This window comes from Pimephales promelas, chromosome 2 (genome assembly GCF_988280905.1).
Source record: "Pimephales promelas chromosome 2, fPimPro1.hap1.1, whole genome shotgun sequence".
Classification (NCBI taxonomy): domain Eukaryota; kingdom Metazoa; phylum Chordata; class Actinopteri; order Cypriniformes; family Leuciscidae; genus Pimephales; species Pimephales promelas.
The window spans coordinates 24,530,980-24,547,494 of NC_142770.1; the positions used below are offsets into that span (position 1 = coordinate 24,530,980).

Sequence of the window (16,515 nt, forward strand, 5' to 3'; positions counted from 1 at the left end):
CATTTCAAATCAATAATGCATTTGATTGGCTCATTACAATCCTATTCTGAAGCACAATTGCCTGTAAAAATGAATCAAACTTTTTTTAAAAGAAAAGAAAAGGGCTCCAGCGGATGATTTTTTTTAAAGGATAAGTTCACCCAAAAATGAAAAATTGTGCTATCATTTACTGTACTCTCAATAGAGAAATGTCCCATAGCTGTCAAGCTCCACAAACATTTAAAAAGCACCATAAAATCAGCCTATATGAATCATACTCCAAGTCTTCTGAAGCTATACAATCGGATTTTGTGGATAAAAAACTGATCAAAACGTAAGTCATTATTCATGGCAAATGTGTGGCTACTTTTCAATGTCCTTCAGTGGAGAAAGACATTCTACTGGACCAGACAAAATATATTCAGAGCAAAGTGATGACAGAACTTTTTTTTTTTTTGGGACAAGAAAAAAAGGACAAGATATGCATAGAAATTCAGCAGATAGAGGCATTAAAAAAGAGAGAATCTCTTCACTATCGGGACCAATAAGTCTCAGTGATTGAAATCCCTTTTCATCAAGGGTGAGGACACACGCAGGAAGACAAAGGTGGAAGTCGTAGAGAACTCTGTCGAGCGAAGCACTTTGCAGAGAGCATGAATTATATATACACTTCACGACCATTGAGCAGTGCGCAGTTTTATGTTCAACTCTTTCCTCCTCACTGTTGGAAGAGTGAAACATTAAAACACAGACTCCATATATTACTTAGCAGTGACTCACTGTTGAAAGCAAAGACACGTTGACAAAAAGCGTTTATCAGAATGTTGGTGGACGTAAAGTGGGTCGGTCAAGGTGAGCTGGCACAGCAGAGCTCCTTAAATCAGAGGATTGTTTTAGCTAAATCCACACTGTAAAAAATAATCGTGATTTTAACGGTAAAAGACTGTAAAAATGCTACAGTGCAAAACTGAAAGTTTCCGTATTATACATGGTAAATAACTGTGATATAATTTTACAGTAAAATACCGTTAAATTTACAGTTTTTGTACTTGAAAAAAAAAACTCATTGTACAATTTACAGTGAAAAACCGTAAATTGACATTCCCACAATTCCCTGTGTGACACTTCACATTTTATGTATTTTTGTTGAAATAACGATGGTTCCTCATAGTTTTATTGTTTGTTTGTTTTTCTAATCAGTTATGTAAATTAGGTTTTTATGTTACATTTGATGTTGTTAAATTAATGTTTATTGCAGTTTTTTTTTTAATTTCATGTGTGTTACCATGATGGTTTGTGTGAATGACACTGTGCAGCTTCTTTACATAAGTATTGCTTTATACAAGTGTTCACTTGTGATGAGCTGTGATTGCTCATGTAACTCATCACTGCTGTGATGATTGTTGGTTGTCAGTGTATTACAATGGTCTAAAACTGATATCAATACATCAAAAGTTGGTAAATCCACATTTTATCAGAAAATAAAACACGGTTTATTATTGTAAATTTTAAGTTAAGTCTGTAAAACCATTAACGTTCCTACCGTATTTTTAACGGTAAAGTTCTGGCAACCACAGCTGCCGTTTTTTTACCGTCAAATTTACGGTTTATTTTTTACAGTGCACGTGAACTTGAAGAAATTGTGTTTTTCACAAAGGGTAATGAAGGATAATTATATACTGATCATTAGAGATACATATAACCATTTTAGGTCCCGCTTTATATTAAGTGGCTTTAAGTACTATGTACCTACATTGAAAAACAAGTACAACGTGTTATTGTGGTCCTGTTGTATTGTAAAACACTTTTGCTGATATTGTGGTATGATACGGGTAAGTTTAGGGACAGGTGTGGTGGTATGGGTAGGTTTAAGGGTAGGTTAAGGTGTGAGGGATGGGTCAACTGTGTAATTACAAATGTAATTACATAAATTAATTACGGCTGTAATTACATACTGGTATTTTTAAAATATAAGTACAATGTAAAAACATGTATGTACACAATAAGTCCATTGTATCAAATTATTAATTTCAATGTAAGTACATAGTACTTAAAGCCACTTAATATAAAGTGGGACCCAATTATATATATATACAGTATATTCTTCAATTATTTAATATGTTAATAAAACCAAGTACAACTAACAGGATTCTAGGGAATCTTAACTGTCGTGAAAATAATACTTCAAAAATCCTTAAAATATAATTTAATCGTACCTATTTTACACTCATCTGTGGAAATTAGATCAAACTGTGTCCAGAACTTCATATATTGTAATTGTGATGGATTTTTAATAGATAAGATATTTTAGAACTCTAAAAATCTGACCTTTAGATTTTCTAACCTTATGACAAACTTTTACCTGACTTCCCTTTTTGGTCTAATATTATGACTAACTCTTACCTTGCCTTAATCCTGACATTTGAACAAAATGTAGTGTTCGAAACTAGTGAAAACTCATGACTTTGGTTGTGTGAGTGAAAAAATTTCTAACCTTGAAATATTTTGGTTACCTGGTAACAAGAGTGCTTGTCTATGAAGAATCAATCAAGTTGTGGGGAAATGATGTAATATTTCATGTAATTTTGCCATTCCCCTATTCTATACAACTGTTGTATTCGTGTTCTCTTTTTGGGAGATCTCCTGAGAACTGCTCTGAAAGATCTCCCGACCGTAATTAAAGCATGCTGAGGTCTGTCTGTTAATACATGCCCGGCAGGTCAGTTTAGGGACGCAAGTAAGTTAGTTAGCAAGTAAGATTGAGTTTAGGTAGGGAACTCAGCTGTAGTCGACTCGCTGGAGTATAGACTTAGCCGACGACGAAGAGTACACGCACCACAGTATAAATATTATAGGACTTAGTTAATGTTAGGGGAAAATATACCACATAATATATACAATGCTTAGCATCCATGCTAAAGTTGACTACTTTACCTCTGGAAAGATGAATGTCTATTTAAAATGGGTCATTTATGAAGAAGAAATGTGAAATTATTTTTGAATTTGGAGCTTTCTAGACTGAGAAAAGCCAGAAAATGTATTTTTGGCTCATGTGGATGAAAGACAACAACTCCCAGAATGCACTTGCTTCGCTGCACTAGGAGGCCACGCCTACTAGTAACAGCGTGCAGGAGTTAAACAACAAGTCTAGGCTACTAGTGATGAGTCTGCCCAAAAATATGTGTTTCGAGATCGCCCAAAATGTCCGGGATTCGGCTTTTGCGTTCTACAGTCGCCATTCATCATGTTTATTGTGGCGAGTGAGGGCCGCGGGAGAATGGCGCGAGGCCGGTGGCGCGATTATCGATGATCGACACCTGTGAGACGCACTGCTCTCGTATCTCTCACGGAGGAGCGGGAATTTTCTTAGCAAAGTTAAAACGCACATCAACCGATCACTTGTTTAGCGTTCATGTAAACGCTACATTCAGATTCACCAATCAGAATGAATTCAGTTAGATTGAAACGATGTAAACAATGAATGGCGACTGCAGAAAGCAAAAGCTGAATCCAGGACATCGACGGCCGGACATATCCGGGAAAAAGAGGATGGTAACCCCTACTTCTCAGTTTTCTCCACAGAACAAGAGCCTGCTTGCTTAGCTTCCAAAAAAAGATGGCCGACACTATGTGTTCATTCTGTGAGTGAGCGCCCTCTATGGGCGGGTTGAGAACATGCGGGATGGCAACCAACTAAGTCTTTAGCCTCTGGACAAAAAAAATCCTCTGATGACGCAAAATGACGATTTTTGCGTCATTGGAGGATTTTTTCCAGACAAAAAATACATAAATCTCTCGTCTCAGGGGGATATGAGGGTGAAAAGCACGGTAATTTGAAAATACTACAGGTTTTCTACTAATAAAAAGCTTAATGCTAAATCCCGAAGTATCCCTTTAAGGACACCAATTTTCTTTGTGAATGAATAATGTATCGTACATTAAAAAATGTTCTTCCTTAAAATACAGGGGTCATAAGTCAGGACACCACTATGTTAAATTCCCATAGAGTCAGGCAGATTTTTATTTTTAAAAGCCAGTTATTAAAGTTCCCTTGACCTTTAGAGTTAAAATATCCCCACATCATCACACAACTTTCACCATACATAGAGACTGGCATGGGGACTTCCCATACAATCATCTCTCAATGCAAATAAACCAGACAACCTAATATACACTGATCAGTTGTGCTTTTATATCTTCTTTTTGACAATACTAATAATCTACAGAAAAAAAAAATGTAATGTGTAGTTATGATATTTCATTTTTGACTGTGAGGTGACATATGACCTGGACATTTTCTGACCCAATTAGAAGAGATGTGTACTGTATTAAACTTCGTATACACACTTTCAAATTCAGTCGCTCCTGATGTGTGACATAAAGGCAAACTGTTAAGACAAGCGTCATCAGATGTCAATAACACAATCAGGACCTGGGGTCCTGTGTAACTTCCACTCACTCCAGACATACAGACACATGGGCACATCCTAAAGGGCCGTACTGTGCTCTCCTGGACCCGTACCTTGCCAAGCTGTTGATGAACGCTCAGATTGTACATCATCACGACCCCATCCAGAATCTCCAGCAGGGACTTCTCTGTGATTGGCTGATCAGGCTCTTCTAGCGGTCGCCCCAGCAACAGCCCATCGTTACCATGGCTTCCCTCGACTGGAGATGAGGGTGAGAGCGAATTGGAGGGGGGAGAAAAAGAAAAGAGAAAGAGGGTTAAAAAAAAAAAGTCATATTCCCCTAGAGGTAGGTGATTTTATTTTCCTTTTCCTTTTTGAGACACTCATTTCTAAGCTAATTTGTGACTTCCTGTGAAGATGTGGAGTGAGATTTTCATGCACTGCAAAAAAAATCAGTATTTAAGTCATGTTGTCCAGCAAAATGATCAAAACATCATACAAACAACACATATTATATAAAGATGTGTTGTTTGAGATATGTATTTATATTCTCTGAATATATATTGAAGAAAAAACTGCCAAAAAATAAGTAAAAAAGTTAAATTACATTTAATATAGTGCTATAAGTAAGCAATAAGGTACGAGAGGCTGTGCCGTGCCTAATGCCGCCCTTCAGCCGTTACTTATTCACGATAACCGCAATTGCCTCGAGTACCTTATTGCTTTTATAAAACGGTTGCCACACAATATTAAAGTAAAAAAAAAATTTATTAGTGCAACTTTCGTGTAGTTAACCCTTATGCTGCATTAGGGACATTTTTGGTCTTTTGCAGTTTAATTTCTTTGACCATTTTGGCTGTTTTAATGCAAATGGTATGAAATTTGGCAAAATTGTGACTTTTTGGATACATGTAAAAAATGTGATCCCATTTTGCAAAATATGTATAACACACACTGTGTAGATCAAAATAGTAAATCAAAAATGGCCCATTGAAACCCATTAAAACGTTGTTTAAATCTGAGGCTGTCAGTAATACATGAAACATGATTTTTGCACAAACATCCTTTCATTTTGAAGCAAAAGCATTATATTTGCATTATATAGTGTATTCCACCAGATGACGTCACTACATATTTATTCCCTATGGGTGGAAATGCACCTTATTTTAGGCAATAGGCAATGTTTAATAGGTGGCCATTTTTGGTCTCTAACGCGCTAAGTGGGATTTTTTGCAAAGTGGGACTGTGATAATCCAAATCTAAAGTTTTCTCTTTGCATTTAGTTTATTGAAAATAATTGAATTTTTGTGTTTTTTCCTCTTATACAAATCGATGGTTTCGCAAACAAAACTGGTCATTAAAGGGTTAAAATCCTGAAATTGAATACATTTTTGGTAGTTATGATGAGGACTGATGCTGGTTAAAAGATTTAACTTGGTAAAAGTGGAAAATAATAATAATATATAATATTTTAGGCAATGTTTAATATGTGGCCATTTTTGGTCCTTAATGCACTCAACGGTTTTAAAAATCTAATGCAGCACAAGGGTTAAATTAATAAAAACATTCCTTCCGCTAAAAAAATATAGTCCCTGACTGTGAACAACAACGTTCCAATGTGTAGCCTAATATGCAGGAAAGCTCAAATAAAAACAACAAACCATTCTCAAACTTTGTCTCATTCTTTTTTTCTTTTCTTTTTTTTTTACAACACAAAATTTGTGAAATTTCCTCACACAAATAGGCATAGTTTATCTCTCAGCAAAATAAAAATAAAAAACAAGGGCACATATTTTGATGGATAACAGTTAGGTCTTTAATCTAGTTATTAATTAGTTGGTAAAATGCTGCCTAACAAGAGATACTTTATTTATTGTTGTTTATTTTCATTTATTTGAACATCTCCGTTTATTGTGCATGCATTTATATTTGTCTCATTTCAATCGGCTCCACTGTGGTGATATTTTAGTTGGGGCTCAGCGCTGTCAGCGGTGTTTTCTGTTGCAGCAAGAATGTCACAGACAGGCTACAATGAGTTCCGTCTTGGTGATTTGTTTAAAATCAATGTTGCAACCCTTTTCACTACACTAGTCAGCGAAGCATTTCACTGCCCATTGGGTTTGCTGCACGGTATGTTTTTCGTTACGTAGCCTATTTACGAGTCTTCTCGAATGTGTCAATGTTACATTTCAGCACTTCAGCATGAAGTCTCTCAAAATTGTTCCTCAAACCTCTTGCCACCTAGTAAATCGAAATTTACTTTAAACATTTTGGCCTTTTTAATTATTAAGTTTTTTTCTATGTTTAGCCTATGTTGATAGGCTATGTGTGGTTGCTAAGGGCGCAGTGATAAATAGAACCGTTGGGTGAAGCGGTCATAGCCGTGTTTTATCGTCAATAAAGCACAGCTATTGACCAATCAGAATCAAGGATTGGAACTAACCGTTTTATAAAAACATATATATATACACACACATTTTTTAGCTTCAGAGGAAACCAGATGGTAAACAATTAACGTAGAAATGAGAAAAAGGAAAAAAAAAATTGTTTTACCTACCTCACATTTATAAATAAATAAATACATTTTTATATATATATATATATATATATATACACACATAAATACATGTATGTATTTAAAGGGATAGTTCACTTTAATTTTTGATATGTTTTATCTTACCTCAAGGGGATCCAAGATGTAGGTGTCTTTGTTTCCACAGTATTTTCAATTTTGATATTTTTAGGTCAAACCGTTCTTGTCTGTCAGTCATATAATGGAGGTCTATGGTCACCACCTCAAAGAGCATAAACAGAGAAGTCCAGATTAAACATGATTTAATGACTCATAAATGTAAGTACACATTGATGGCCTAAGACACGAAAACGTAAAAACGATATAAATACTGTTCGTTTTCTCACACAAACCGCTCGTTTCGTGTCTTAGGCCATCAATGTGTACTCACATTTACGAGTCATTAGATCATGTTTAATTTGGACTTCTCTGTGCATGCTCTTTGAGGTGGTGACCATAGACCTCGATTATATGACTGACAGACAACAACGGTTTGACTGAAAAATATCAAAATTGAAAATACTGCGGAAACAAAGACACCTACAACTTGGATGCCCTTGAGGTAAGATAAAACATATCAAAAATTAATTTCAAAGTGAACTATCCCTTTAAGAAAAATGTGTTATTTATATTATAAATTTACTTTTATTTATATATAATATAGCATTAGTTTAGCTGTATTTATGCTCTGCCTGGTGAAATGAAGTCAGCTGATGGACTTACTGTCCTCTTCGGTCCTCTGCTCGACGGTGAGGGTGCGGACCTTGACCTTCTCGGGCGGGGCGAGAGGTCGTCGAGGGGTCATGAGGCTGACGGCCGCGGTGCTGAGGAAGCGGTTCGCTCTGCCCAGCGTCGGAGAGCTCAACCAACTGGGCCGGGCCAAAGCGCCACCCATGGCAACAGCGCCAGATGGTCTCTGTAGTTCACAAACACACACACACACAATATCATTCGTCTTCAAAATCCAGGGTAATGTCCTCGTCACGAAAAGTAGACCAACTCCACAAAACACCATGAATCAATGAAACGCCCCAACACTGAATGACCCCAGTGGGATTCAGTTACAGTAAAACATCAAGGTTACAGTGAGGGACTTACGATGGAGGAGAATGGGGACAATTTTGGGGGGAGAAATTTGAGGCTTACAACATAAAGTTAATTCTTCTGTTGAAAGTTTGCCCAACAAATTACCCAACAAAATGACTTTACGTGTCAAAATGTGCTGTTAAAATAACCTGAGCGGCTCCGGTTTCCTCGTCTTCATCCAAGTCGTCCATAGAGGTGGCCTGGATCTCCGCCGGGTCTATGATGATATTGGCCTTTGCGGCAAGGTCATCTAAAATACAACAAAAACGGTCAAACCATCGAGTTTAAAAGCATAAACAGCTGAAGTAGACGTTGGATTTGTTTGTAAAACACATTAAAAAGAGGCTTTTGGGAAACGGAGATATCAACACTCGATAACTCATCTCACAACTTTTTATGAACGCTCCAGTCTATTATTTATTGATACACATTTGTCTTCTTCAGGACAGCCGAGTAATAAAAAATCTTGGCTTCAAGACGTCAGAGTGCTTATAAGAACTGCTTTAGGAGAGATTTGTGCTCCACTTCACTCCAAAGGTCTACATTTTCAAGGTTATTCAAGGCCGGCTGTCTAATAGAAGCGTAATTGTGAGAAAAATGGGGCGGTAAAAGCAGTCTGGGAGTAATTCACAAGAAAGGAAAAGGGAAGGAAGAAGAGAAAGAGAGAGAATGGTTTAAAGTTAAGTGAGCGAAGGAGTAAAATATATGGGCATCAATGCATTATCTTTTTTAATCATGGAAAGGGACTGAATGGATTTTCTATTACCTAGTAAGTCTATGGAGGATCTGTGTTATTGGGTAGATTTAAACAGAAAAAAAAATGATACAGGCATTTTTTTTTTTCCATTTGTTTTACTTTTGTTTTTTTTATTAATTCAGCAATAAAAATACAATTTAAAAAAAATCCCAAAATAAATATTCATAGAGTGTTGTTCACCCCTTTGAGCACATTTTGTAAAAAAATTATTACATGTAATTTTCAAATATATGAAATACAGTCTCTATAATAAATAAACCAATTATTGAATTACATATTGCATAAATCAAATCTAATTTGAATAAATAAAATGGTGTTTATTTCATATTATAAAGAATTAAATCAATTGATCATTTATTGTTATGTTCACCCCTTTGAGCACATTTCAATAGAAAATAAAATGAATAAATAATTTATGAAATATAAATAACTGTATTTAAAATAATTTTATATTATTTGTTTAATCATTTTATAATATATATTCAATGTTTGCCACTGTGAGCACATTAACAGAAAATTGGTATTCTATTATAAATAATTAAATTTAAAATAGTTGATCATTTATTGATATGTTCACCCCTTTGAGCACATTTTAACATAAAATAAAATTAATAAATTAAATGGTGTTTATTTCATATCATATAGAATTAAATCAAATGTTATTTTACTATAAATAATTACATTTAAAATAATTGATAATTTATAGGCATGTTCACACATAATGCATAAATAATATATGAAATATAAATAACTGCATTTAAAATAATTGTTTAAATTATTTTTACAATATATTCAATGTCCACCACTTTGAGCATATTTTAATAGAAAATAAAATTAATAAAAATATATGAAATATAAATAACTGCATTTAAAATAATTGTATATTATTTGTTTAATCATTTTATAATATATATTGAATGTTTGCCACTTTGAGCACATTAACAGAAAATAAAAATTAATAAATAAAAAAATGGTGTTTATTTCATATTATATAGAATGAAATAAAATGTTATTTTATTATAAATAATTACATTTATTTATCAATAATTAATCATTTATTGATATGTTCACCCCTTTGAGCACATTAATAGAAAATAAAATGAATAAATAATATGTGAAATATAAATAACTGCATTTAAAATATTTTTATATTATTTGTTTAATCATTTTATAATATATTCAATGTTTGCCACTTTGAGCACTTTTTACTAAATTAACAAAAAAAATATTTTTTATATTAAAAATTTTAAAATGTATAAATAATTAAATAAAAAATGTAAAATGTATATTTTTCACATATATATAAATTATATTGTATTTATATATTAAACATTTATAAAAAAGAGAATATTTATATAATATAACTAAATTATATTCAATATAAATACATTTTTAAAATCATTTAAAGTATGCATATCGTCTCCTTAATGAAGGATCAACTGAGTTACAGAAAATGATTATTTAACCGAGACCACTAAACGATCTGATAAGTAAATCTAATGAGTTATTGTACGACGTCTCAAACGGAATGATAAATGAACAGCAAGTAGATGATGAGTTCTGACAGGGCGGATGACCCGAGAGATGTGGTTTCATTAATCCGGCGTCAGGCTGATATAGCGGCTTCATTACACATGTGGGAATGACCTCTCGCCATCTGTCAATTGACGTTGATAAATCTCACACTCCATAAACATCGAAAGTGTCCCGTCTATAAATTTGACTAATATTGAACCCCGAACACTGTGAAGTTGCAGAAGACTAAATCTGAGTCACTGGAGCAGTTAGTCACGATTCTTCGCAAGCAACCTGGCAAACATGAGGAAATCACCGCCTGAGGGGAGTAAAAAAAGCCACTTGCTTGCTATGGGTAAAAATATCGGGGATTTGCCACGTGATCAGTGTGATGGATCCATTAGAAGAAGTCGGTATGGAAAGAGATCCAGAGAAAGTGCACCTTGGTTGGGGTTAAAAGAGTAGTTCGATAAACATGTGCTGGAGAAATGTCAAACGGGCTAATGGGATTTGTTTTATTATTATGATCATCATTACGGGTGGAGATTACTTTTAAACTTGACCTTAATCAATAAGCACAAGCTCAGTGATGAGGATGATATTGACGAAAATTATTTCGATCGTAAAGGTCATCCAAGATGTCCGCGTTTACTTTCTATAGTCTATAAGAAATAAAGGTTTTTGAGGAAAACATTCCAGGATTTTTCTCCATATAGTGACTTAAAGGGATACTCCACTTTTTATTTTACAACTCCCCCAGAGTTAAACTGTTGAGTTATACTCTCATATCACTGTAAAAAAAAATATTGATGGTTTAACTTAAAAAAGTAAGTAACCTGGTTGCCTTCAAATTTTAAGTTGATTGGACTGGAAAAAGTGAGTTAATACAATGAAGGAGATTTATTTAACCATTATAAACTCAAAATTATATGTTATTTGAACTAAATAAATTATTTAAGTTGATTTGACAAAAGAAAAAATATTGTGATTACTACATTGTAAAAAAAAAAAAATTGTGGGTTTAACTTAAAAAAGTAAGTAATGGAGTTTTCAGTGTTGGGTGTAACTAATTACTAAGTAATTAGTTACTGTAATTTAATTACTTTTGCCTTGAAAATGTAAAGTAAGGGATTGGTCTTAATTTATCTGTAATTTAATTACAGTTACTTCTTATGTAATTGAGGTAAATACTGTGTATAGATCAATCCGATCTCACACCGATTCGTATGCATTTTATGAGGCGTCTAAATATTACGACCGCACTCGTACAAATTCGTATGAATTATTGTAAATTATGTATGTCATGAGATCAGACATAAAACAATAGTGGGTTTAACATCAAAATGTATTGTCTGATGCTAAAAATTATGTTTTTATAATGTAACCTTCTCCACCTTGGTCAGTTTAAGGATAATTCATGCAATTTTATAGTATTTATTTGAAAGAATGAATGTCTATCCTTGTATTATTCAGCTGGTTGAGATTGATATGGGATGTTGACAGTAATTAGTAATTAAAAGTAATTAAATACTTTTTATAGAGAGTAATTAGTACAGTAATCTAATTACACTGTTGAAAAGGTAATTAGTAACTAGTAATTAGTTACTTTTTTACAGTAACTTACCCAACACTGGGAGTTTTTCACCCTTCTCTACACTGTTAGACCTTACCAGGTTTTTTACAGTAAACACTGTTGCCAGTAATTTACTGTAAAAATGCACTAAAACTCAAGTTAACTAAAAAAATACAACTTATTAGTTTTAGTGCATTTTTACAGTAAATTTTACTGTAAAAAACCTGGTAAGGTCTAACAGTGTACATTTTCCTCCTACGCCAGGTTATCCCCTGACTTTTCCAACGTGATTACATAGTGCGTGGCGAGCATTTGTGGTTAAAAAGTCTATAAATGTTTGTTTTTTTAATCGGCTGATGGTTTCTCTAGATAAGACTCTTATTCCTCGCCTGGGATAGCGTTTAGACTTTGAAGATGCACTGAAACTCACATTTGGACCCCATTGAAGTCACTATGTGGAGAAAAATCCTGGAATGTTTTCCTCAAAAACCTTAATTTCTTTTCGACTGAAGAAAGAAAGACATGGACATCTTGGATGACATGGGGGTGAGTCAATTATCAGGACATTTTAATTCTGGAGTGAACGACTGCTTTAAACAAAAAGCCATTCAAACCCATTTTGGAAAAATGGAACAAGAAGTTGAACATTTGTTTCTTGGTTTTAGAAATGGTCAGAACAACTAATAAGCCAAAAATAATTACACATTTCTGGATAAATGAACCATATTCTGTGCTGAAAAAGATGAGGAGCAGATGGAGGATTTGGCTGCATAATATTGAGTGCAAACAAACACTACAAGGTTTGATGGCCAAAATCAATCATCAGCAGCTGAACATAAACCAATATGGGCATGGTCCAAAATTTGTACTTAAATTCTCCAGATTCGAAACTGTCACCATAAAAAAATAGACACATTAATTTTAATTTGTCTTGTTTTACTCTCGGATGGCTTTGATTGTTTCCTCCAAAAGAGTTCAATCAGGCGGCAGAGGGAGAAAGAGACGCTTCTGCAGAATCAGCGGGGAAACACGCAATGTAATTATCAGCTTTTAATCAAACGAGGGCATGGGAAACGCCGGGAGAAGATGTGTGTTTAAGGAGACGAAAGGAATGGTGAGCCGGAGAGAGAATTAATGAAACTCAAACTTTGGTACAGTAAAGTTTTCACACATGACGAGACGTGCCTCGCCTCTCTCCACCGAAGAAACACACATAATCAAACACAAATGTTGAAGACGTCAAACCTGTGTAGCATCTGTTCTGTATAGTACGGAAGATTACATGTGTGCCAAAACATAATATGCTAAAGAAAATAGCATGTCTTTAATATTTTGGCAATTTTGTGAATTATATTGATAAGTATAGTATGGGGAACTGGATCAGGAAATAATGCAAATCTAAAAATTACAAAGTGAAAAGGTCGAATTTTTGCGATGTTACGAACTTAAAGTGATATGTTAAATTTGTGGATGTTAAAATAAGATATTTTTTTCTGTATGAGCTATACGCCATTTTAATGCTAACTTTAATATAGTTTCCAAAAATTAAATACTCGTAATTTAGATTACACTTTAAAATGCTCGTAATCAGACTACAGTTACTTTATTACTGATTACGCAATATTCACAACAGGGCAGTAAATTATTAAAAATGCATTGATAGTCCTCAAATCTTTTGTGTAATGTTCCTAATTGAACATTTTTAAGATTTAAACAATTATTACATTTTCATCAGTTTATGAATTAGTTTAATGCACTTCATGTTGTTGATAAAGCATGGAATACATTTTATTTCTCTGTGCATTTTTATATCAATGTGACAGAAGATTATACTACTCAAATCAATGTGAAAAACCAGTTCAGTCAGAAGTAAGCAAAGTAATAATAGTCAGATTTCACCTAAAATGTGTAATCTAATAGATTACATTACTAACAAAAAATGTTGTCATGCTATTTGTATTTAGTAATGGACTACAATTTGTAAATAATCTACCCAGCACTCAATAATGCCAGTGGTTTCACATTACTACATTTTTTGTTTCACTACGTTACTGTTTCTGTCACACTGTATTGCAAATACAACTTTACATCATTGCGAACTCTGACCATAAATCAAATAAAGTTGTTTGAATAGTTTGACTAAATGTAACTTGGAAGGATGGATGGAAGGACTGGTGGATGGATGGATGGATGGATGGAATGGTGGATGAATTGATGGATGGATGGATGGATGGATGGATGGATGGATGGAAAGAATGGTAGAAGGATGGGTGGGTGGGTGGGTGGGTGGATGGGTGGATGGATGGATGGATGGAAGGAATAGTGGATGGATGGATGGATGGATGGATGGATGGAATCATCGATGGATGGGTGGATGGATGGATGGATGCATGGATCAATGGAATGGTGGATGGATGGATGGTTGGTTGGATGGGTGGATGGATGGATGGATGGATGGATGGATGGAATAGTGGATGGATGGATGGATGGAATGATAGATGGATGGAATGGTGGATGGATGGATGGAATCATCGATGGATGGGTGGATGGATGGAATGGTGGTTGGATGGATGGATCGATGGAATGGTGGATGGATGGGTGGTTGGATGGATGGATGGATGGATGGATGGATGGATGGATGGATGGGTGGGTGGATGGATGGGTGGATGGATGGAATGGTGGTTGGATGGATGGATGGGTGGATGGATGGATGGGTGGATGGATGGAATCGTCGATGGATGGATGGATGGATGGATGGAAGGAAGGACTGGTGGGTGGATGGATGGAAGGAAGGGATGGATGGATGATGAATGGATGGATGGAATAGTGGATGGATGGATGGATGGAATGATAGATGGATGGAATGGTGGATGGATGGATGGAATCATCGATGGATGGGTGGATGGATGGAATGGTGGTTGGATGGATGGATCGATGGAATGGTGGATGGATGGGTGGTTGGATGGATGGATGGATGGATGGATGGATGGATGGATGGGTGGGTGGATGGATGGGTGGATGGATGGAATGGTGGTTGGATGGATGGATGGGTGGATGGATGGATGGGTGGATGGATGGAATCGTCGATGGATGGATGGATGGATGGAAGGATGGATGGAATCATCGATGGATGGGTGGATGGATGGAATGGTGGATGGATGGGTGGTTGGATGGATGGATGGATGGATGGGTGGGTGGATGGATGGGTGGATGGATGGAATGGTGGTTGGATGGATGGATGGGTGGATGTAGGGATGCACCGATACCGATACCGGTATCTGGTATCGGCCTCGATACCACATTTTCTAAAGTACTCGTACTCGTTAAAAGTCCCCCGATACCGGGGACCGATACCATGTTCTGAGAAATGGGTTAATCACAGGCGCCGAGTGCCCACCCCCAGGCTCCGGCTGCAGCTCAGAGCGGGGAGATGGGGAGACATGTCAGCCGTGTGGAACAGTGATGCGCGGGTCAATGTACAAACAACCCGCACACTACCAACGTACCCGAACCGCAAAAAAGTAAGAAAATATTGTACCCGACCCTCTTCCTGACCGTATTTTTTAAAAGTAGTACATGCTCATCGTAGCGTCAATTTGGGCCATAAACGTGTAACAACACAGCATCGCAAGAAGACGTAGCCTACATATAACAAAGGCAGCACTTTGGTCATCATCTTTCATTATTTCGGTAAATGTCTCCCACACTTACTCTTTCTATTTGTGTATTTGCGGAGCTTCTTTTCTCTTGCCGCCTCCATCTCTCTGCAGACTAGTGATCATAGACATGGCCGGTTCGTGAACGAATCGGTTCTTTTTAATGAACCGGTCGAACCAGTACGCTAAATCGAACTGAATCATTCGCATCAGTTCACGTCTTGCGTCAGTGCTGATCCACAAGTTACTACAGTTACTCACTTTCAGACATGCCTGACAGTCCCTCCGAGTTGAAATAAACCAATATCCCGAATTATATTTTACTCCAGTAACTCTAACAGTTCACTGAACTGAGACATGTTGTTGATACTGCTGATACTGCGCATCCGCGTATATAACGAACGCAGAGGTACAGCGGTTCTCGGATCACACCAGTACAGAACTGAGAACTGTTTAGACTGAGCTTGTGTGTCATCTTCGTGCCAGTTATTCAGCCAATAAATAAATTCGGCCTATATATTTCATAGAAAATTGTATCTAGTACTATATAAATACAAAGGTTTAATTGGCATCTTTTTCCAAACGACCTGACCGACCGCGACCCGAATATCATTAAAAATATTTTTGGATGACCCGTAACTGCGGGTAACCGCGGGTGACCGCGGCGCAAGCACCCGCTCATTTTGGATCAAACCGTGCATCACTGGTGTGGAACAATTTCAAAGTGAATGGCTTTGGATTAGGAGAATAAGTTTACTTGTAGTCGCCAAGTTACTTATAGTCAGTTGAATGTCTGTTGGGGGACCAAATAAATAAAGTGTTATCAGATATTAAGCTGATCGTACTAATACTCTAGTCTACTAATACTCTAATGACAGTTAGTTGACATGTAATTGAAAAGTTACTTATAGTTAGTAAAGTGGACTATCGAAATAAAGTGTTACCCAAGTAATTTAATCAAGGACCTA

General features: G+C 35.7%; 1 protein-coding gene across 5 annotated transcripts in view; it reads right to left on the reverse strand.

Moving 5' to 3' along the window:
- Window positions 1-16,515, reverse strand: part of rnf123 (ring finger protein 123) — a 166,637-nt gene that overhangs the window by 125,143 nt on the left and 24,979 nt on the right. For all 5 annotated transcript variants that reach the window (XM_039657263.2, XM_089118047.1, XM_039657261.2 and 2 more), the window contains exons 22-24: window positions 8,196-8,296; window positions 7,684-7,876; window positions 4,502-4,647 (exon numbers count right to left, since the gene is read on the reverse strand). In XM_039657263.2, the coding sequence (XP_039513197.2) occupies window positions 4,502-4,647; window positions 7,684-7,876; window positions 8,196-8,296 (440 nt within the window). The remainder of the gene's footprint in view (window positions 1-4,501; window positions 4,648-7,683; window positions 7,877-8,195; window positions 8,297-16,515) is intronic.